General features: G+C 41.8%; 3 protein-coding genes and 1 long non-coding RNA gene across 4 annotated transcripts; 2 read left to right on the top strand and 2 right to left on the bottom strand.

Moving 5' to 3' along the window:
* Positions 1–1,399: 1,399 nt before the first annotated feature.
* On the bottom strand, positions 1,400–4,035 carry exoc8 (exocyst complex component 8). The gene has a single exon (XM_020496530.2). The coding sequence runs from the start codon at positions 3,836–3,838 to the stop codon at positions 1,769–1,771; it is 2,070 nt and encodes a 689-aa protein (XP_020352119.1). The 5' UTR covers positions 3,839–4,035; the 3' UTR covers positions 1,400–1,768.
* Positions 4,036–6,513: 2,478 nt separating this feature from the next.
* On the top strand, positions 6,514–13,748 carry LOC109900739 (sprT-like domain-containing protein Spartan). Its single transcript, XM_031837968.1, is given in 7 exon segments — positions 6,514–6,567; positions 6,637–6,776; positions 6,999–7,098; positions 8,675–8,803; positions 8,895–9,205; positions 9,325–10,963; positions 11,592–13,748. Coding segments are annotated over 6 exon segments (777 nt in total). The 3' UTR covers positions 9,368–10,963; positions 11,592–13,748.
* fam89a (family with sequence similarity 89 member A) lies at positions 10,549–13,748 on the top strand. The gene is made up of 2 exons (XM_031837169.1): positions 10,549–10,963; positions 11,592–13,748. The coding sequence occupies exons 1-2, from the start codon at positions 10,712–10,714 to the stop codon at positions 11,850–11,852; spliced, it is 513 nt and encodes a 170-aa protein (XP_031693029.1). The 5' UTR covers positions 10,549–10,711; the 3' UTR covers positions 11,853–13,748.
* A 2,988-nt stretch (positions 13,749–16,736) lies between these two features.
* On the bottom strand, positions 16,737–24,071 carry LOC109900253 (uncharacterized). Its single transcript, XR_002256565.2, has 3 exons — positions 23,909–24,071; positions 20,955–21,151; positions 16,737–17,831 (listed from the first exon to the last, which is right to left on the bottom strand). It is a non-coding gene; the product is annotated as an uncharacterized LOC109900253 (long non-coding RNA).
* Between the last annotated feature and the right edge of the window lie 93 nt (positions 24,072–24,164).

Here is a 24,164-nt window from a genome sequence, read left to right as displayed (position 1 = left end):
TGCCCGTTTTACGCAGGCGCGCGCGAGTGGGAATTGTTGGCGTTGTAGTCCGAGTGGATCAGTTCTGCAACTGCAGCTTCACAATAAGAATTTCACGTTTATCAACAACAAAAAACTACAACCCCCTTAATCACAGTGAGGAGCCCCAACGTTTGTGAAAAAAATGGTCATTGTAGGCTATTTACACATCGGTAATACTAAATTTGTTATTAACCAGTAGGCTGTCTATAACCATATGGGTAGCAGACGCACATGCCTGCACATTTCATAGGCTATTGAATGTGCAATGCATGTTGGTGGTGATTTAATTTAATTTAGATTTTCAACCTAACCATTTAATTAAATGCTGGATGCATATTCTGAAAATGTGGCACATTTTCCCAGAACGTTTCCCTTTACCTACTGATATGTAGGTCAAGCTATATCTATTCATGATTCACATGTTTTGCATATGCACCCATTGTCCTTGACAAATTGGTTGGCATCCCTGTGAGCACACTGTCAATGAAATGTCCTGTCAGGCATAATTAACTAGTCAGGACAATGTGTTCCCTGGCCCTGATGTGTGCAATGCAGCAGGCTTGGAATAATTTACATCCATTGTGGCATTTTATAAATCAATTGGTCTCAGATTATCTGAGATCCAGTCAAGGGGCTGTCATTTCAAGAGTATAATTGCTTCATACAATGGGAAAAACACCACAACATGAACAATTTATAACTAATGCTTTGTATGACACAATCCCAAATTAGACTATCAAAAAATTTACTATAGGCTATCTTTGATTTAATGATGAAACATGTATTCCAATGATGCAGGAAATATGGTAGCTGTCAAGACTGTACGCCAGAATTTCTTTCTCCCCAAAATTGTCAATCATATCCATAGCAGTTATTTCAAATGGAAAAGAATTGCCTATCGAAGAGCTTGTCACACAAAATAATATTTATCACCTTACCCTCTGTTGTCTTTACTATGTGAATTGAGTTTGTTACAACAATAATTGAAATATTTTGAATATCCATCCAATCCATTATCCATTTAGAAAATCCTGAGACTTACTACGTGAATTTTGATGCCATGTTAGAAGAATATAATCAGTTATGATGGAAAACATTGAACATGAAACCCCTATTTTATCCGGAAATAACAAAAGGTATTTTTGAGGCTTTGTTCTAAAAATCTTCACTAGGGATATGAAAAAGATTGTATAAGAAGATTATAGTGTCAAAAAAATTCCCTGCCCTCTTGATTTTTTGAAAATCATAACACTCAATCGTAGGGTCAACATCCTTTTTCACCATTTGGTTCAGTAATCCTTAGAATTTCCATTGTCTTGCAGAAAGTTAATCAAACAGTATATAAACAAATAGTTTTTTCATTAATTGGACAAAATTGTTATAATGCATACACTTTTTATTTTGAAAGATAGTTTTTGGGATACCATAGCGATTTTCAGAGGCGCAATAACATTCCTAACTGCATTAAGTTAATACATGGCTTTATGAATCAGTCATCTTATTCCAGTTAGCCTACTATTCATAATGTTATATCATCAAGCACAGGAAAAATGTGTGAAATTCTAAAACCACAAACTATATCGATGTCATTGTCTTCAACATCACATTCAACAGAAAGAATCATCACGGAATAGACTATATGACATAGCAGAATACAGATTTCATCAGTTCTGGCCAAAGATTTGAAGTTCAACAGTGGCATCAATACAACAAAAAGTGCTGTTCACAACAGGTTATCATCCACACACTAGACCTGAGACATAGTGCTATCAGGATTGACACGAATGTGCCGTGCACTTTTTCTCAAGTCCTGTAATTGCTTAGCAGGTTTCCCAACTCCTTCCTCAAACCTCTTTTCCACCACAGGGAGGACAGTATCGTGCAGGAAGGAGGCATTTTGGAGAATGAAGGCTTTCTTCTCTGCCTCCTGTTCACACCGCAGGCTGTAATCGACGTGCTGCACAGCCACAAGGATGATCTCCCTCAAGCTCTCCAGCAGGACCATGTGCAACTCTGGGAAGTAGAGCTTCAGCCCCTCCTCCAGGAAAACCATCATCTGTTTGGTGAAGGCCACGATGGTGTAGCTGAGGTTGACCCAGCAGTCATCTCCTGTATACTGATTGAAGCTGCTCATGCCACAGCTGCGCATTTCCTCCTTCAGCTTGGTCAGAGCCTCTGGAGTCATCAGGTTCATCTTCCTCCACATCTCCTCAGAGTTTCGGTGCTTGGTGGCCTCAATGATGATCTCCTTGTAGCTCTGCAGGGCTGCCTTGATGTCTTTCACCAGGAGGGACTGCAACGTGAAGGTGAGGTCCAGGCCAATTTCACTGAGCTGCTTGCAGTGCTCCTTGGCCACCTTGACACACTCAGCAGCAGTGGAGAGGCTCTCCTTGCTGTCAAACACCTGCCCACTGAAGGCATCCACAAACGTCTTCATGGATGAGCGCGACCAGACCACAAATGCAGAATAGCAGCCTGTGTTACCGGCAAAGTCCATCTCAAACTCTTTGGCCGTCTCCAGCAGGCTAGTGAAGAAGATGTTGCAGAGCTTGTGTATGTAGAGCAGAGTAGCCCCCTCAATGCGCAGCTGGCGGATGGCGGTCTGCACAGCAGCGGCTCGGTTCTTCAGGAAGAGCTCACAGGCCTTGGTGGACTGCCCCAGCCGGATTAACTGAGACACTGCCCGACGGGTCGCTTTGGGTCCCCCACGGAGGGAACGGTCAGGAGAGAGCTCAAACACCAGCACCTCCGTCAGCTGTCGGACACGCTCATCCACCTTCACCCTGAGCTCCTTCACCCTCGTATTGACAGGCTGGTCCTTCAGGTACTCGTTCAGCTTGTCCAGGAGGTCCACGGCACCTTCAAAGTCCCGTTGGGCAATGCACACGTCCAGGTCCTCGGGAAGCTCCTGGATCCACTCCAATCCCAGATCCACTGCCTCCTCTGAGTCAAAAGGGTTGGTCTCTTCGTCATCAAAAGGGTTGGTCGAGACCAAGACCTCTGGTCTCACAGGTGAATTGGGCAACTCTACCTCTTCCGTCTTATGTTTTTCCTTCGTCACTTTATTTTTCTTTGTCTCATCGAGGATCTCCAGCCACTCCTTTTTAATCTTGCTGTTCTCTGCCTGAAATATGCGGCTTTCGGGGAACATCAGGATTTTGAACATGTCCTTCATTGGGGGGTGGTCTTTCACGTTGACGATTGCAAAGCTCTCCAGATCATACAGTGCATTGTATTTGTACTTCACTGTACCGTGGCGATTCGCTAACCAGGTGGCAATAAGAAGGCAATCATTCATCAGGAAGGCATGCACTTTTTGAAGTTGTGCCATGTTGTCCACATCATATTCAACCAGGTCGCCATTGTACACTAAATACCTGCCTGGGGTGTCCATAATGTTTTTGCACCCCTCTACTTTCTCAAGCAGTGTAGTCAGTGTTCTCTGTTTCACTTCCTCTGTCTCTTTGGGGAATGCTGCAAGCATCTCCTTTGCCGTTTCATCCTTATCTGTTGAAAGCAAAGACTGGGTAATACTCTCCATGATACTCTTCTGCTCTGTCAAAATATGACTCAGTTGGTACATCTCACTCTCCAGGTACGAAATCTCTTTGGCAGTTTCGATGAACTGTCTGTAATTCTTGTAGACATTTTTCTTCAGGTTTTGAGCCGTTTCATCTGCTAGGGTCTGTATTTTTTGACGATGTTCCTGCAAATCTCTGTCGCCATCAGACTGTTGTGAGAGATGCTTGACATAATTTTGGGGGTCGAAATTAGCTGATTCCAATTGCTTACGCAGTTTGTTCGCCTGGTCTGTCATCTCCAACGTTTTAAGGTATATTCTTCAGATTACAAACATGTGCTAGAACAATAATAATATACAGAAATAGGTGAGAACGACTGCTGACCAGTTTGTTCTTTTTTAAAATTTTAGCTGCACAGTGCTAGCAGTCAGGAAGAGGGAAATAGGTTAACACCCAAAACGTCACGAGACGTCCGGTGACTAGGTGGCCAACAAAATGTGTATTATGGTCAAAGACTTTCGATTATAATGGCAAGATAATCGAGTGACCGCTCTAACAATCGAAATACATGTCGTTAAAGATGGAAGGCAGACAGAAGGTTGTGAGATCAGGTGTAACCATTATAGCCAATAAGAGGGCAGATACTCACGTGTACAACAGGCACAACCCGATATAAATACGACACTCTTTTTGACCGCCATAAAAAAAAATCCTCACTTGGTCTTATTTTCGTGGACAGATTTTGGGCAGAGTAAACCCTCCCGCCTCTCCTCTCTGGTATGGTTTTAAAAATAAATGGATTGAATCAGAAAATACATGGTGTGCTCAGTCATCGAAGTTGTATTGATATTGAGAGATCAAAATGACAGTCAATATTAGTTTAAAAGTTTTATTTTATTTCAGTGTAAGTGTTACGCAAAATCCCGAGTAAATGTTTAGTTGGACAACATTTATTCGCGAGTGCTACTGTAGAGTGTCATCACTAGTTACTTCAGCCACAAAGTAATAAACCCCGCCTATTTCTACAATTTATTTTTAAACCTAACCATAACCTCAGCCACACTGCTAACTTTATGCCTAACCCTAAATGAATGTCTGTAAAAAATAATATATATATATATATATATATATATATATATATATATATATATAGCCATTTAGACTTTGTGGCTATGGTAACTAGTGAAATCTCAGTGGAGGACAACGTATCCCAGAATTCCCAAAAGCACCATAGACTGAAATTACACATATTTTGAACAAGCGAGAATTTTATGTAGTTTGTGCTGTTATCTACCTAAAAATCACCAACATTAATCTATATTTAACTTAAGCTGGATATTGAGGTAAGCTTACGTAGATAACAATAATATTTATCAGACCACGATGACAGTCATCTGAGTGTTGGTAAAGTAAAGCGCATTCATTAGCTCGCTAACGTTATCTAGCTAGCTAGTTAACGTTATAGGTCAACGATATTTTAGTCAGTACTACCAATCTAGCTCTACTATACTGAACAAAAATATAAACGCAACATGTAAAGTGTTGGTCCCATGTTTCATGAGCGGAAATAAAAAGATCCCCGACATTTTCCACACGCACAAAAATGTGAATTTTGTGCACAAATTTGTTTACATTCCTGATAGTGAGCATTTATCTTTTGCCAAGATAATCCATCTACCTGACAGGTGTGGCATATCAAGAAGCTAATTAAACATGATCATTACACAGGTGCACCTCGTGCTGGGGACAACTCTAAAATGTGCTGTTTTGTCACACATCACAATGCCACAGACGTCTCAACTTTTGAGGAAGCATGCAATTGGCATGCTGACCACAGGAATGTCCACCAGAGCTGTTGCCAGATAATTGAATGTACATTTGTCTACCATAAGACGCCTCCAATTTTGTTTTAGAGATTTTGGAAGTACTTCCAACCGGTCTCACAACCACAGACCACGTGTATGGGGTTGTGTGGGCAAGCAGTTTGTTGATGTCAACATTGTGAACAAGAGTGCCCCGTGGTGGTGGGGTTATGGTATGGGCAGGCATTAGCTACGGACAACGAACACAATTGCATTTTATCTATGGCAATTTGAATGAGATACCGTGACAAGCTCCTGAAGCCCATTGTCTTTCCATTCATCTTACGCCAGTACCTCATGTTTCAGCATAATAATGCACTGCCCCATGTTGCAAGGATCTGTACACAATTCCGGGAAGCTGAAAATGTCCCAGTTCTTCCATGTTCTGCGTACTTAACAGACATGTCACCCGTTGAGCATGTTTAGGATGCTCTGGATCGACATGTACCACAGCGTGTCCCAATTCCCAACAATATGTCAACTGTGCTCCCGAGTGGTGCAGCGGTCTAAGACACTGCATCTCAGTGCAAGAGGCATCACTACAGTCCCTGGTTCGATTCCAGGCTGTATCACATCCGGCCGTGATTGGGATAGGGCGGAGCACAATTGGCCCAGCATCGTCCAGGTTTGGCCGGGGTAGGCCGTCGTTGTAAATAAGAAGTTATTGTGGTAAATAAGAAGTTGCCTAGTTAAATAAAGGTTTAAAAAAAATCTATATAATATCCAGCAACTTCACACAGCCATTGAAGAGGAGTGGGACAACATTCCACAGGCCACAATCAACAGCCTGATCAACTCTATAGGAAAGAGATGTTTCGCACTGCATGATGCAAATGGTGGTCAATACCAGGTACGGACTGGTTTTCTGATCCACACCACCAACTCTTTTTTTTAAGGTATCTGACCAACAGATGCATATCTGTATTCCCAGTCATGTGAAATCCATAGATTAGGGCCTAATTTATTTATTTCAATTGAATGATTTCCTTATATGAACTCTAACTCTGTAAAATCTTTGAAATTGTTGCATGTTGTGTTAATTTTTGTTCATTGTAGATATCCATCTAACTTGAATTATCTTTTCAACACCAGTAGCTAGCTAGTTGAACATGGACAAAGATGTTGTGCTTGCCATTCAGCTGCAGGAGCAGTTTGACTTCGAGGCATCCTCATACACACCAACTGATGATAACTATGGCCAAACCAGCAAAAAAAATGAAAGTTGAGTCTAGCAGCAACGATGTCATTCCCTATTTAACGTCCATCTTGACCCAAGTCCAGATGTGAGGGCAATGCTTCTGGAGTTCGATGACACGTTCTTCGGGGGAAAGCTCAGTGGTGTAGAAATCAAATGGAGCCCCTGAATGATACTGTAAGTCTGAACGATTCACAGTGTTGTATCAACCATCTGATATGATAAACGTGTCCATGATTATATCTCATACATTAGAATAATGGCTGCCCATCAACTGTCAGAATTTAAAGCATGTGGGAACGTTGGCTGTCATGGCTATAACTGGTCCATGTGATTGTTTTCCTGTGGTTAATTTTCCATTATTCTATACCTGTCTCTTTATACAATCTTCAATTGTAGGTATGCAGGTGTGTGTTCTTACGAAGGAAGAGGTGGACTGTGTTTTATTCGACTCAGTGAGCCTTTACTGAAACTTAGACCCCTTTGTGATCTTGCACAGGTACTTTGACTAACCAACCTGAACCTTTTCAGATTGATGGCAATTGTATAAAATACAGTTGAAGTCAGAAGTTTATATACACTTAGGTTGGAGTCATTAAAACTTGTTTTTCAACCTCCACAAATTTCTTGTTAACAAACTATAGTTTTGGCAAGTCGGTTAGGACATCTACTTCGTGCATGACTCAAGTAATATTTCCAACAATTGTTTACAGAAAGATTATTTCACTTCTAATTCACTAAATCACAGTTCCAGTGTGTCAGAAGTTTACATACACTAAGTTGACTGTGCCTTTAAACAGCTTGGAAAATTCCAGAAAATGATGTCATGGCTTTAGAAGCTTCTGATAGTCTAATTGACATCATTTGAGTCAATTGGAGGTGTACCTCCCTTTGCTTGACATCATGGGAAAATGAAGTGAAATCACCCAAGACCTCAGAAAAAAATTGTAGACCTCCACAAGTCTGGTTCATCCTTGGGAGCAATTTCCAAACACTTGAAGGTACCACATTCAACTGTACAAACAATAGTACGCAAATAGTACAGACGGGTTCTGTCTCCTAGAGATGAACGTACTTTGGTGCGAAAAGTGCATATCAAACCCAGAACAACAGCAAAGGACCTTGTGAAGATGCTGGTAGAAACAGGTACAAAATTATCTATATTCACACTAAATATCGAGTCCTATATTGACATAACCTGAAAGGCCGCTCAGCAAGGAAGAAGCCACTGCTCCAAAACCACCATATAAAAGCAACTGCACATGGGGACAAAGATCGTACTTTTTGGGGAAATGTCCTCTGGTCTGATGAACCAAAAAATTGAACTGTTTGGCCATAATGACCATCGTTATGTTTGGAGGAAAAAGGGGGAGGCTTGCAAGCCGAAGAACACCATCCCAACCGTGAAGCACAGGGGTGGCAGCATCATGTTGTGGGGGTGCTTTGCTGCAGGTGGGACTGGTGCACTTCACAAAATAGATGGCATCATGAGGTAGGAAAATTATATGGATATATTGAAGCAACATCTCAAGACATCAGTCAGGAAGTTAAAGCTTGGTCGCAAATGGGTCTTCCAAATGGACAATGACCCCAAGCATACTTCCAAAGTTGTTGCAAAATGGCTTAAGGACAACAAAGTCAAGGTATTGGAGTGGCCATCACAAGGCCCTGACCTCAATCCTATAGAAAATGTGTGGGCATAACGGAAAAAGCATGTGCGAGCAAGGAGGCCTAGAAACCTGACTCAGTTACACCAGCTCTGTCAGGGTGAATGAGCCAAAATTCACTCAACTTATTGTGGTTATATTATTATATTATTATTATTTATTGCTGAAATAAATAATTCTCTCTACTATTATTCTGACATTTCACATTCTTAAAATAAGGTGGTGATCCTAACTGACCTAAGACAGGGAATTTTTACTATGATTAAATGTCAGGAATTGTGAAAACTGAGTTTAAATGTAGTTGGCTAAGGTCTATGTAAACTTCCGACTTCAACTGTATAACGTAAGCAAAGTAGCTGATGTAATTTCTTCAGTATAACATAACATGGAAATACCCTGTTATTCCAGACACTTCTGCATGAGATAATCCATGCACTGCTCTTCGTGACTTAGAACAACAGAGGTCATGATGGGCATGGACCTGAGTTCTGCAAGCACATGGAAAGAATCACCCAAGCCGCTGGAACTGAAATCGCAGTAAGTTATGCTCGGTGTCCCATCAATGTCAACTGTCAGTGTACTTTGTGTTAATATGTCTCTGAATCCTGAATCAACTGTGTTCCACCAGGTCTATCACACTTTCCATGATGAAGTGGATCTCTACCGTCAGCACTGGTGACGGTGTGATGGGCCCTGTCAGACTCGTAAGCCCTACTTTGGATATGTAAAGAGGGTAATGAACCGTGCCCCCTCAGCCCAAGATACATTGTGGGGGGATCACCTACGCTCCTGTGGGAGCACCTATACAAAGGTTAAGTAGCCAGAGGGTTATGGAAAGAAAGTAAAAAAGACAGACAACAGCCGAGGCAAGACAGACACCAGCAAAGACAAGAAGCCTACAGACAAGCAAGTGCAAAGCTTCCAGCACATCTACTGCAGGTAATAGATGTCTTTTAATCTTCTAATGAGTGCTGAGAGCAGTAATATTATTTGCAATTCAAAATATGGCTTTGTGAATGTGTCTTTGTGAATCTATGAACCCTATGTTTTGGTCTCAGGCTCTGGATTACAGGATATAAGGAATATCATTCCATTCAGTGACAAAGGTTTTTTGCTTGGAGAGATTCACAGCCACCATCATCAACTCAAAAACCTCTTGTCAACAGTCCCACAAAACCTCTCAATACTCCTGTGTCTCCCAGACCTGTACTGTCTCCTCCACCTCAGGCAACAGCTAAAGGAATCAACTCACCTGAACGGCCGGGTCTGATTATCCCACAGAACAAGGGGAGCACCACAACCTACATAGCAGGGGGAGCCCATGGTTCCTTCAGAGGACAGAAACCACCAAAAATGTCAGCAAAACCAAGGCATTTTTAAACATCAATGGTTCACCTGCTAGGGTTCACAAACCCAACAGCACTGTGACCAAGCCACATAGTGACTCCTCAGATGCTTTAAAGACCAAACAAACTTTTGTCCAAGGCCTTGTTAATGCCAGTGGCTGGAAGTCTAGAACTGCAGCTAGTACAAGTACCTCCACGGTCTCAACCAGCAGCTGAGACCAAAAGGGCATCTTCATCTGTGGGTGGTTTGAACTTTGGGAAACCAGCCAAAAACTGCCATTTCCTCAGATACCAGACAGCCATCTCTCTGGTGTTCCGGCCGCATCAAAACCTGGGTCCCCCGAGCCTTACCATTCCAACTATTTCGAAGGCCCTGAAAATCCTAGAAGAGTCAACATTCCAGTTTCTAGGAAGAGGCCTTGGGAAGACTAAACTTCTGCTCACATCTTTGACCATCAACGTCTAGGTGTACAACGGAGGACAAAGCAGCCCCTTCTACAGTTCAGAACAGCACTGCCAGCTCTGCAAGCCTTAATGTGACTGTCAGCGGCCCAGTATGCCAAGCCAAGGTGCAAGAGTCAATAATCAATGCACATTTAGATTCCTGTCTCTCATGAGAACGGAAACGTGAGCTGAAAGCCCAGCAACCATTTTATATTGCAAAACTTTTAACAAGTCTCAGCATAGGTGAAGTTTTAGAGTTGAATGGGGCACGTGTAACGACAACCCTCTTGTAAATCGTACTTTTCCAGGTTTCCTAGTTCCGACTAGTACTTGAACGCGGCATACACCGCATGGATTAGATAGGACCGTCATTCGAACGAACGAAAAACACTGGTATTAGGTTATGAATATTCAACCTCCCTTTCCTGCCCGTCACTGCGGGTAACGCCCAATCAGCCTCGAACTGTGTTAAAGGGACAGGAAGTGCGAGTTAGCCAGAGCTCGAAAGGAGAAGATTACTGCTGTCTGGTGTCAACGGCTGTTGCATGTTGTTTGTCGGAGATGTGCTTTTCATTCCCGAATGTGGTGATTTATAACGACTAAAACTGAAAGTACTATATTTGTTTGAGTGAGAGGAAGAAAAAAAAGTTTAACGATGAACGGTAAATCTGCGAATGGCACAGCGGGCGGAACACTGGCCTCCATTGAGGGGCTACCCCCACTGCCAAAGAGCCTAAGCGGCTTGCTGAATTCAAGCGGCGGGTCTTGGAGAGAGATGGAGAGGATGTATGCAAAGAAAACCATGATCCAAGACGACCTTAGCCGTGGGCGAAACAATTCCGACAATCTGCTTGCAAATAAACCGGCCAATCTTGATGCGGCTTTAGCACTCCTCCGAAAAGAAATGGTAAGAAGTGAAGGGGAGGTGAACAATATATGATCGCAAACAGAATCGTGGGGGGTTCCTTTTATGAGGTGAAATGAGAGTAACAGCTGTTCTGACAGAATCAAGAAATCACTTCGTTACTGTTAATTACTTCATGGTCTAATTAGTATCCTAGCTCTTATGGTCGGCGTTAACATGTAAACCAAAAATTTTACACTGGCAGTTGCCAATGTATGTGTTTTAACATTTGCAACGTTAGCTAGTAACGGTGCCACAACAATGAGACATTTATACATTGTTGCTTGTAGAATTTGATAGCCTACAATTATACCATGGCAGCTCTGCCAGTTTGGTTTCATTTGAAAGCCTACACAAGCTATACTCCATTGATTTGTATGAAGAGGATTAGGAGTATCTCTTTGAAAGTTTACAAATCAGACTTTTTCAGCCTCACTGTAGGCCTATCCTCCGTTGGGATTAATATTTGAACCCATCAAATATTTCTGCTTAATTGAGAGAAATTCTAGTTAAAGGCATGAAGCACCTCTGCCAACGTTTGTCTAATTGCTAACGGTTAGGCATAAGTATAGTATCAAGCACCTGTTTGGGAGGTCTTAAAATAATTCTGGGGTCATTTTTATCTTTCCAGGTGGGATTGCGTCAGCAGGATATGTCTTTGCTGTGTCAGCTCTGGTCCCTCCATGAGTCAATCCAAGAGTACAAAGGCAGTTGCCAGGATCTCAGCGCCGGGCATGGGATAGAGAACGGCTACTTTGACGAAGATGATGAATACTACCAGGAGACCAGCACAACACCAACTGACCAACCGGAGGGAAGTGAGGCAACATCTCCCAAAAATGGGACAAGCAAGGATTCCTGGCTACAAGACTCTTTTCACATCACCATTTGAGTGACCCAAGAGCTGAGCTGTTTGCTCCTAATCTTGACTCTACACGTTTGCGGCAATACGCTTTTTATAAAGAACTGTGCCATGCATTGAGTTTTGCTGGCTTATAGTCCTTTTTCAGCAGACTGTTTTTTCATATAAATATATACAGAAATTAATTATTTATTATAAATGTTTTTTCCCTTATTACTATGGACATTTAGAGTTTTCTATGATTGGGTAGTATGTACTTCCAAGCTCCTTGTCATCTTCACAATGTTTACAGGATTGAAATCCCAGACACGGGGACAGTCTTGATAAACTAAATGGATGGGATTCCTGTCCCTGCGATCGGGAGGAAATCAACTTTTAGATGGCATGTAGTGGCAGCTGTGACTGGTTTGTGTTGTTGCATAGGCTGGAGAAAAGTATAAAATGCTGGAAATTGCTTACTTCTGGAAGGGTTTAAAAAAACAGGGGTAAGTAAAGCATGTGCTTCTCAGAAGCCCTGTTTATGGTGTGCAGACGCCAGACTGTGCTTCCTTTCATAATGTGCTGTGGCTCCATACCTTTTCAGTTAATAGTTATTCAATGAGACTGGGAAGTCTGCATTGTTGAATTAAGTACAGTTGCTTCCATAAACCTTGTTTTCAATTAACTCAATACAGGGTACCCATTACGAAGTCAAAGTATGTTGACCCCACTAGGACATGCATTTAGTGCACGTATGGCAATGTTGACTAGTCTCCCATAGCCAACTGACCCCTATCTTGAGTTTCTATGCGCACTCAACATTTAATTGCATAGACCGTATCAAAATTATTTAAGCTATAAATGCATTCTTTAACTTTGACAATTTTGTGTGTAAACTGGTCCACAATTCATGTGCTTCTGGTACGTAAACCAAAGAGTATATTTGATGCTCGTTTGCTAAAATGTATTTGGTTTTAGGTAAGATAGTGTAAAATGCAATGCTCTTCCTGATGCATCTAGTCTGTTTACTCTCTGAACAATATATCAAGAATGTTTTGTAATACAGGTGGTTGATCTGTTATGTATGTTTTCTTCACTGATTTAATGCAATTGAACAATATACACATCAGAGGACGATTGGAGGTCATTAACAGCATGCTTTCAAAATGGGGAGTTGAAAGAATGTTCACGGTACCTTCTATGCCTCAATGTGAGTGATCACGTACTGAATTTTCTACCTCCAGCTTCACTGTAAATGTATATTACCGCCACCAGCCGCAAATTGAAAATCTGTATTTAAACAGAATACTTAATCTCCATTTAGTGCCTTTTTTGGTCTCAGACCATGGTTATTGTTGTCTGTCCCTTCAACTCACAGCACTTTTCTCAACCTGGTCATGTCTTTTTGACAGTCTCATGGCAAACATGTTGTGCACCGCATACTGTAACTCCAGTTACTAGTTCAATTCCCACCTAAAAGGAAACCTTATGTTCACCAGTGTCAATAATCCAAATATGAAATGTACATGAGCATCCTGATTAGTTCCTTTTTCATGTGTCAATATCCAGATGGATATTGTCTTGATTTCATCCAATCAGAAAGCTGTGTTCTTGTACCACAGTTCATCTCAAGTTGTTGCCTCTGAATCCAAATCTACAGACCTAAAGGAGTCAATAGAGCCTCAAGCCAAGAAAATTAAACATCAGTCTAGTGGCATGGTCAAGGTAGATGAATCTGTCATCAAAGGAATGATATATGAATTTCATCTATGAATCTGGAGGATTTAAAATATATTGTGTTCTCTCAGATACAAAACTCTGTATTTTGTATCCATTCCTCATGTTTGTTATTTTTCAGCGAATGACCATACTACTGTTTTTGGAAGATTGTTATTATGCTCATGTGATAGCTATACTTATGGATTTAATAAAAATGACTTGATACTCCGATGTGTGTTATTCCTGCATGAAACTCATTCAATGAGGCAACTGAACACAACTGTCTACTGTGTAGCTCTAAAATTAGCTTTGGCTTTACGGGTCAGCACTCACCCATTTTTATAGTGTATTGATCAACCTTAGATCATTGCACTTCCTGAGAGTGAATTTAAATAGTTTAGTTTTATAGCTGCTATAGAGACATCCTTTGTGTTTTGGAGAATTGTTCACTACAACTTATGCTGTTCATTTTTTTAAAATGAATCTCTTATTCAAAAGAGGCATCCCTGAAGTTGCTATATAATTGATCTAAACTCGTGGAAAAAAAGAAGCGTCTCTTTTTCAGGACCCTGTCTTTCAAAGATCATTCGTAAAAATCCAAATAACTTCACAGATCTTCATTTCAGAGAGTTTAAACACTGTTTCCCATGCTTGTTCAATGAACCATAAACAATTAATGAACATGCACCTGTGGAACGGTCGTTAAGACACTAACAGCTTACAGACGGTAGGCAATTAAGGTCACAGTTATGAAAACGTAGGACACTACAGAGGCCTTTCTACTGAGTCTGAAAAATACCAAAAGAAAGATGCCCAGGGTCCCTGCTCATCTGCGTGAACGTGCCTTAGGCATGATGCAAGGAGGCATGAGGACTGCAGATGTGGCCAGGGCAATAAATAGCAATGTCCGTACTGTGAGATCCCCAAGACAGCGCTACAGGGAGACAGGACGGACAGCTGATCGTCCTCGCAGTGGCAGATCACGTGTAACAACAACTGCACAGGATCGGTACATCCGAACAACAACTGCCCGAGTTACACCAGGAATGCATAATCCCTTCATCAGTGCTCAGACTGTCCGCAATAGGCTAAGAGAGGCTGGACTGAGGGCTTGTAGGCCTGTTGTAAGGCAGGTCCTCACCAGACATCGCCAGCAACAACGTCGCCTATGGGCACAAGCCCACCATCGCTGGACCAGACAGTACTGGCAAAAAGTGCTCTTCACTGACGAGTCGCGGTTCTGTCTCACCAGGGGTGATGGTCGGAATCGCGTTTATCGTCGAAGGAATGAGCGTTACACCGAGGCCTGTACTCTGGAGCAGGATCGATTTGGAGGTGGAGGGTCCGTCATGGTCTGGAGCGGTGTGTCACAGCATCATCGGTCTGAGCTTGTTGTCATTGCAGGCAATCTCAATGCTGTGCGTTATAGGGAAGACATCCTCCTCCCTCATGTGGTACCCTTCCTGCAGGCTCATCCTGACTGCTCCATACTGCTCGTTCTGTGCGTGATTTCCTGCAAGACAGGAATGTCAGTGTTCTGCCATGGCCAGCGAGGAGCCCGTATCTCAATCCCATTGAGCACATCTGGAACCTATTGGATCAGAGTGTGAGGGCTAGGGCCATTCCCCCCAGAAATGTCCGGGAACTTGCAGGTGCTTTGGTGGAAGAGTGGGGTAACATCTCACAGCAAGAACTGGCAAATCTGGTGCAGTCCATGAGGAGATGCACTGCACTACTTAATGCAGCTGTTGGCCACACCAGTTACTCACTGTTACTTTTGATTTTCACTCCCCCTTTGTTCAGGGACACATTATTCAATTTTTGTTAGTCACATGTCTGTGGAACTTGTTCAGTTTATGCCTCAGTTGTTGAATCTTATGTTCATTCAAATATTTACACATGCAGTTGATAGTGAGGATGTTTATTTTTTTGCTGAGTTTATGTGTACAGCTGAAGGTAACATTGTTATTGTCTCATACTGAAAACTAAGAAGCAAAGCTTCTGGAATTTGCAGTTTAGGTGAAGTAGAGAGCTATTGCACAAATGGCTATGTAAGTGTTTTTTTTTATCAGGTCAAGGCTCCGTAGACAAGTCATGTGATCAACACTGGTGGACCCTCAGATAGTTACCCTGTTACTGTATCTTCTCACAGACAGAGAGCAACGGTCAACCATCGTTATAAAGCAACCAATCCGGTTGGGCAGCTAAAATTAAGGCAGATCTGAATGAATCCCCTCTTCACACACTCACACTTCATACACCAGCGTGTGTCCCTTAGAGTACAATATGAGCTACTTGTATTCAAAGGAGAAGTAGGAATAAATATTGACTAGCATGAAGTGCCCTTTTGGCAGTGGTGGAAAAAGTACCCAGTTTTCCTACTTGAGTAAAAGTAAAGATACCCTAATTGAAAATGACTCAAGTAAAAGTGAAAGTCACCCAGTAAAATCCTACTTGAGTAAAAGTTTTTAAGTATTTGGTTTTAAATATACTTAAGTATCAAAAGTAAAAGTATAAATCATTTCAAATTCCTTATATTAAGTAAACCAGACAGCACCATTTCTTATTTTGTAAAGTTACGGGTTGGCCAGGATCACGGTCCAACAGTCAGACATAATTTACAAACTAAGCATTTTTGTTTAGTGAGTCTGCCAGATCAGAGGCAGTAGGGATGACCAGGGATGTTCTCTTGATAAGTGTGTGAATTAAACAATTTTCCTGTCCTGCTAAGCATTCAAAATGTATCAAGTACTTTTGTGTTTCAGGAAAATGTATGGAGTAGAAAGTAGGTCATTTTCTTTAGGAATGTAGTGAAGTGAAAGTAAATGTTGTCAAAAATATAAATAGTAATGTACAGATACCCCAAAAAATGACTTAAGTAATACTTTCAAGTATTTTTAAGTACTTTACACCACTGCCTTTTGGAATGCAGCCTGTAGTGAACATGCCTCTGTGCTGGGCTGAGCAGCTGAGATTGTGGTAGATTAACATAATCTTGATTGAAAGCAAATCCAAGGTATGTGTAATTCTGCCGCTGGGGTGGGACAGTTTACAACACAAGCAATGGGCTATGTACAACTGGGCTGTGCCAACATTCACAGACCACAAACACACTGCTCACCACAAAGCTTGAGCAATTAATGGGAAATAACACCAATAAATTCCCTTGGTTCTGCTAACGCCAGAAAACTAATACAGCTCAGGAATTTTCAGATGTATCCTTGAAGTTTGGTTTTATTCAGAAATATGATGAACACAAAACTAAAAACATCAAACAATTGTTGATGAACACTTACATTACTGGCAATCAAATATGGTGTGATTAGAAGCACATATGACCTTTATTGTGTCAACAGATGTGCTGTCTGAAACCTTGGTTAACTTGTCCAGAGGGTTTCGAAAAGCTGATTGAGAGTTGACAGCCCAGCTTTGGCACAGAACAGTCAGCCCTCCTTCAGTGATCCTGTCTGACTTTTACTCTCTGAGCCCTGGACCTGGCTGGCACTATCCTCATGAGCTTACACTGAGCTCTTCTTCATCTCCTTCACGGAGATAGAGAATTACAACCGCAAATTCTCTATTCTTCATGACATCTTTTGTCCCAATGACTCAAATGTTGTTTCCCTTTAACAGCACATTTATGCACTGGTCTCAACATTCTAATAGCTCTGATGTGATTCTTGTTATACTAAACTGATTATCCAGGCTCATGATCTACCACTACACCAGGTTGAATAATGCTGCACTCACTACACGCTTGCTGGAACACTTTCAGCATGTGTGCTTCAAATCAAATCAAATGTATTTATATAGCCCTTCTTACATCAGCTGATATCTCAAAGTGCTGTACAGAAACCCAGCCTAAAACCCCAAACAGCAAGCAATGCAGGTGTAGAAGCATGGCTAGGAAAACCTCCCTAGAAAGGCCAAAACCTAGGAAGAAACCTAGAGAGGAACCAGGCTATGAGGGGTGGCCAGTCCTCTTCTGGCTATGCCGGGTGGAGATTATAACAGAACATGGCCAAGATGTTAAAATGTTCATAAATGACCAGCATGGTCAAATAATAATAATCACAGTAGTTGTCGAGTGTGCAGCAAGTCAGCACTTCAGGAGTAAATGTCAGTTCGCTTTTCAAAGAGTTGAAAACAGCAGGTCTGGGACAGGTAGCACGTCCGGTGAACGGGTCAGGGTTCCATAGCCACAGGCAGAACAGTTGAAACTGGAGCAGCAGCACGGCCAGGTGGACTTGGGACAGCAAGGAGTCATCATGCCAGGTAGTCCTGAGGCATGGTCCTAGGGCTCAGGTCCTCCTAGAGAGAGAAAGAGAGAATTAGAGAGAGCATACTTCAATTCACACAGGACACCGGATAAGACAGGAGAAGTACTCCAGATATAACAAACTGACTCTAGCCCCCCCGACACAAACTACCGCAGCATAATTACTGGAGGCTGAGACAGAAGGGGTCAGGAGACACTGTGGCCCCATCCGAAGATACCCCCAGACAGGGCCAAACAAGAAGGATATAACCCCACCCACTTTGCCAAAGCACAGCCCCCACACCACTAGAGGGATATCTTCAACCACCAACTTACCATCCTGAGACAAGGCCGAGTATAGCCCACAAAGATCTCTGCCACGGCACAACCCAAGGGGGGTCGCCAACCCAGACAGGAAGATCACGTCAGTGACTCAACCCACTCAAGTGACGCACCCCTCCTAGGGACGGCATGAAAGAGCACCAGTAAGCCAATGACTCAGCCCCTGTAATAGGGTTAGAGGCAGAGAATCCCAGTGGAGAAGGGGGACCGGCCAGGCAGAGACAGCTGCCTGTCTCCAAGGCTTACTACAGGGGTTGAAACCAGTTTGATTTCACAAGCAGTGGAATGTCTTTCAAAACATGGATCTACAATTACCCGCGACCACCTGAGGCCTTTCATAACACATTCCCCCTGTTTGAAGGCACCGGGCTGGGTCAGCACGTCAGGCATTAGAGATGATTTATTTGAGATTACACATTTCCCGTAAGTGACCGCCACTACTCTTTAGAATACACATTGCCAATTTACTTGATACATTAGCGTACAGTATGTGTCCGAGGAACATGTGGTGTTTAATCTCTGTTCTAGCATTGTTGTTTACATTTCCATCCACTTGACATGCCTTGTTGTTTGGATAAGGTACCGATTCTCACTATTCATTCAAGATACTCCTCTTACTATTTTCTCCACTTATGCCACGTGCTTGCAAGGCAAGCAGTCTAAAAACAATGACTATTTGTCATCCTGGACCATTCATGGACAGATGCTCAGATCCACTTGAGGTATCCTCGTAAGGATACCAAACAAAACATTTCAAAGCATAGTTCACTCAACGATGTAAAGGCTTGTTACAACTTGTGAGCACAACATGAATCGTGAACCGAGTTATGGCAGGAATGACAAAAATTAAACATTTGATCACTGTACAAAAAGGAGAAACAAAAGATAAGACCAGTTCGAAAAATCTCTAAGGACAAAACAGTAAGTAATCAAAAATATTATTTTATTCACACTGACTTCAGGCTCTGTCTGCATACAATAATAGCATTTTCGCAGGACATTAGTGTGCTTCATACAGTTAAGAAACACCAACAAAGCAACTGGCTTTGGTCAGAAAAAATATAAAGGCTCTGTGTATGCACTACTTAACCAATATGGTCTCAAGGGACCTCAGCATATACATTGCCTTCAGAAAGTATACCCCTTGACTTCTTCCATATTTTGTTGTGTTACAGCCAGTATTTTGTTTTTCAGTCATTTACACACAATACACCATAATGACAAACTGAAAACAAGTTTTTAGAAATGTTTGCTAATTTATTGAAAATTAAATACAGAAATATTTCATTTACATAAGTATGCAAACCCCTTAATCAATACTCTGCAGAAGCACAACCATTCTCAGGTCTTGTCATAGATTTTCAAGCAGATTTAAGTCAAAACTGTAACTCGGCCACTCGGGAACATTCGCTGTCTTCTTGGTAAGCTATTCCAGTATAGTTTTGGCCATCTCCCAGTGTCTGGTGGAACGCAGACAGAACCAGGTTTTCCTCTAGGATTTGCCTGTGCTTAGCTCCATTCTATTTCTTTTTTTATACTGAAAAACTCCCCAATCCTTAACAATTACAAGCATACCCATAATCTGATGCAGCCACCACTATGCTTGAAAATATGGAGAGTGATACACTGTAATGTGTTGTATTGGATTTGTCCCAAACATAACACTTTTTATTCAGGACAAAAAGTGAATTGCTTTGCCACATTTTTTGCAGTATTACTTTAATGCCTTGTTGCAAACAGGATGCATGTCTTGGAATATTTGTATTCTGTTCAGGCTTCCTTCTTTTCACTCTGTCAATTAAGTTAGTATTGCGGAGTAGCTACAATTTTGTTGATCCATCCTCAGCTTTCTAATATCACAGCCATTAAACCCTGTAACAATTTTAAAGTCACAATTGGATTCATGGTGAAATCCCTGAGCCTTTTTTTTCTCTCCGGCAACTGAGTTAGGAAGGACGCTTGTAGTGACTGGGTGTATTGATACACTATCAAAGTGTAATTAATAATGTCACCATGCTCAAAGAGATATTCAATGTGTGCTTTTTAAAAATTGTACCCATCTACCAATAGGTGCCTTTCTTTTGGAAAACCTCCCTGGTCTTTGTGGTTGAATCTGTGCTTGAAATTCTCTGCTCGACTGAGGGACCTTATAGATAATTGTATGTGTGGGGTACAGAGATGAGGTAGTCATTCAAAAATCATGTTTAACACTATTATTGAACACAGAGTCCTGAACTTATTTAGGCTTGCCATAACAAAGTGGTTGAATACTCACTAACTCTAGATATTCAGATTTTCATTTTTGATGAATTCCACTTTGACATTATGAGGTATTATGTGTAGGTCAGTGACAAAAATATCTTAACTTAATCAATTTAAAATTCAGGCTGTAACACAAGAAAATGTGGAAAAAGTCAAGGGGTGTGAATACTTTCTGAAGGCACTGTAAAGCCACCCTCTGTGAACATGTGTGTCAAATGCTTATTATTCCACAGCTCCTATACTTAATCATATAGGCTGCATCACCAAGAGAGTATTGCTCTCTTTTACTGTACAGCTTCAATGAAATAAGGCATTCAAGGCAATACGTTTGATTTCTCTCTCTCATCTGTTCCATATCAAAATATTTGTTGCTTATACACAGCCTGTGGGTGTTGGCATCGCACAGATTAAAGAATATGTTCAATATGTCCTTTCTAAGGTGGTAGGTATTTCACAAATAGCCTCAGGAATGCCCAGTATCCTTATTAACTCCAATACCAACAGAGAGGTTTTTGTCAGTGTTTGACTATATGACTAGGCACACTCCACACAGCACTGATAGTTCCCCTCACCGCTCTCTGGTCCCGGGTATAATAGGCGCCATTGTAACAGTGTGTTCTTTAGGACCGGCCTGAAACAGGTCACTGGAACGGCAGGATGTCCGGTATGCTCCATGGAAGTGTCTGAAATGCCTGGGCTATGCACGTCTCCAATAGCAGACCCACACACACAGCCAGTGGGGAGAGCTTTCTGCTGCAGTATAGAATGACTGGAGAAGAGAGGAAATGATCAGAACACAAACATGACAATATGCAGGAAAAGTACTTGTTTTGAACAACTTCACATCATATTAATCTCCTACTTGCTGTAGAATTGAGAAATACTGCTATCAGTACAATAAACTATGAATTCTACAGAAATCCAATATCAATCAAATGTATTCATAAAGCTTTTTACGTCAGCAGTTGTCACAACGTGCTAAAACAGAAACCCAGCCTAAAACCCAAAGAGCAAACAATGCAGATGTAGAAGCACAGTGGCTAGGAAAAACTCCCTAGAAAGGCAGGAACCTAGGAAAAAACCTTGAGAGGAACAAGGCTCTGAGGGGTGGCCAGTCCTCTTCTGGCTGTGCCGGGTGGAGAATATAGTACATGGCCATTAAAGCCAGATCGTTCTTCAAGATGTTCAAACATTCATAGATGACCAACAGGGTAAAATAATAATCATGGCGGTTATAGAGGGTGCAACAGATCAGCACCTCATGAGTAAATGTCAGTTGGCTTTCCATAGCCGAGCATTTAGAGGTTGAGACAGTATGTGCAGTAGAGAGAGCGAGAGGGGGAGAGAGAGAGGGGGGGAGGGGTGGAAACCGCAGGTCCAGAACAAGGTAGCACAACTATCGAAGAGGTCAGGGTTCCATAGCCGCAGGCAGAAATGCAAAAACTGGACCAGCAGCACGACAAGGGCCATTACCCTGTGTATTATGAAAAACCACAGGGGCCACACATAGACTAGTGCTTGCTTTGGGGGCCTGATTGTTGGGTGAAAAAAACATAAAGCATAATGGTAATGCAGTTTCAGTGAATGAATGGATTCGTTTTGGACAATTTTGGGACCATTTATAACTATTTAGTAACTCTAGAGAATAATAGAATTCATGTTCGAACATGGATTTTCAAGCTAGGAGTAAGAGCTGCCATCTGCTGGTGCACATCAATGCTCCTGCTCCTAATCATTACCCTGTGAGCTGATGGTTTCTATTTTAATAAAACATGACTGATGTGAAAAGTAGATAGATATGGGGTTCGATGTGTGAAGTAGGTTATTTACTAGTATCAATAATGAGTTATGAGAACTTTTCAATCCAATTCATTCGCTGAATTAAAAGGAACAGAGATGGCGCTAAATGTGAGTGACTCTAATGGGAGAATTGGTACACTGAGGGAGGAGTTGGCTAATGTACCTCTGATAGCCTGAGAGTTGGAAGTGAGCACAAACAGTTTGATGAGGCTGAAACAGGGCGGGGAATAGTCATGCTCCCATATGACTATAGGGATGAGCAGAATGTTGCCATAGCTGGACAGCAGTATGGCTTTCAGCATTAAGCTCAGTTCAAAGTCCTAGCCAAGCAGCATCTAAACCAGTTAAAGGAAGGACAGCACTCCGACAGAGAACGCACCAAATTCTGTAGACAAATGAACATGAAATCAGTACCAACCAGCAGAAGACTGTCATTTGTATGGAATCATTGTGAAAAGAAAGCAGAATTTGTCACTTCAACCAGACTTGGAAACATTGTTATAACATTGATATTAACATTGTCATATGCATGTTTGTTGATGAGTGCATGAGTTGTTATAGTAATAATGTGCTTTTTCCATGAGCAATACACCAAGAGCTGCCATCCCAAACATTCCCATTCGTTGGTGTATCTAATGATGTCTGCAGGGTCATTGTTCTGTTCAAATCCCTGCATTTGTGACCACCTCAGGTAGGACTCACGCAGCAGGCAAAACACACACAGCTTCTAGTGAATCTATAGAGGAAACCATCAATAAGACATACCATCCTGTCTTGTGTCTCTCTGCAGAGAAAATGAAAATGCAACGCAACGTGCATCAAGTCTCATCCATTTTTGAAAGCATGCACTGTAATCTGACTCGGGTGAATCGTTATTTGAGTGTCTTACTGTACATACGTTCAATGTAATGTTGAACAGAATGTGTGTGAAGGCTTGAGTTTAGCATAAAATGGCACCAATCAGAATAATGACTGATCATATTCAATGTACTTGTCCACAGGCCTTTGGAAGGATTCCTGAAAGAAGTAGAGACATTTACCCATTTCAGACAGAAGATGTGGTATGTTACCTGTAAAAAAAATATAAGGCAATGTTTATATGACCCCTGTTCGAACAGTCCCTTATTTACCACTGAATTGCAGGTAAAATCCTTTTACATATCAGTGGGTACCTGGCAAATTGGGAGGGGTGTTGTTAAACCATGGGGGCTGTTTGCAGTTCAAATTTGGGAGGTGTTAAACAATGGAAGTGTTAATGAATTTACCTGCAAAAAGCAGAGAACCATTCACACAGACCCGACACCTGTATTTTGGTTACATGGTATATCCAGGAATCATGTCGAGGTCTTTTGGTGGCTTTTATTTTCCACGTTTTTTTACCCCGTACCCCTTTCCGATATACGAAATGGCTGTTGTAAAAATGCAAGCATGGTAAATTAGTGGGATTTTGGTCTGTGTATGAAAGAGATAAAACAGGCACTCCACACCAAGCATTTCTCTAGCTTCTATGGCTAAACTAGTTAGACAGTTTACTGTTTAATCTGTTATAAGGTTAGAGACCCAACCTCTAACCAGAAATGTCAGCTAATAACTTGAATAGAAAAACAAAACCCTAGCTAACTACACCGCTGGCAGTGACAGCACCCTTCATTTCTAGCTAGCCTAGCATCATCAGTTAGGTAATATCTAAACCAGGAAATGAATATGGGCCAGCTAGTTAACTCACACATATTATTCTCTTCAAGATCCCATTACTGTAATCTCGTGCGCGTCCTTATTGCATTCAAAACATCTAAAGAACCCATTTGCCATTCTGTTTTATGTTGGCAATTTGGCAACGATAAGCAACAAGCTTGAGGAATCTGACTTCCTGGATTTATGCATGCTTGGTCGGGAAATGTAGTCGTTTGCAGTTTGGCTAGCGGTTTGGGTCGAAAGGGGGCGTAGGTACCCGGGAACTACATTACCAATGCTCCCGCGCT

Source organism: Oncorhynchus kisutch, linkage group LG12 (genome assembly GCF_002021735.2).
Source record: "Oncorhynchus kisutch isolate 150728-3 linkage group LG12, Okis_V2, whole genome shotgun sequence".
Lineage (NCBI taxonomy): Eukaryota > Metazoa > Chordata > Actinopteri > Salmoniformes > Salmonidae > Oncorhynchus > Oncorhynchus kisutch.
Note: the sequence above shows the minus strand (reverse complement) of the source record. Positions and strands in the feature narration are given on the sequence as shown.

What these genes read in the sequence shown, in the direction of transcription:
- exoc8 (XM_020496530.2), bottom strand. Translation starts at nt 3,838, where the DNA reads ATGACAGACCAGGCGAACAAACTGCGTAAGCAATTGGAATCAGCTAAT.
- fam89a (XM_031837169.1), top strand. Translation starts at nt 10,712, where the DNA reads ATGAACGGTAAATCTGCGAATGGCACAGCGGGCGGAACACTGGCCTCC. An exon ending in CACTCCTCCGAAAAGAAATG is followed by an intron (nt 10,964 to 11,591) that starts GTAAGAAGTGAA and finishes TTATCTTTCCAG; the next exon opens with GTGGGATTGCGTCAGCAGGA.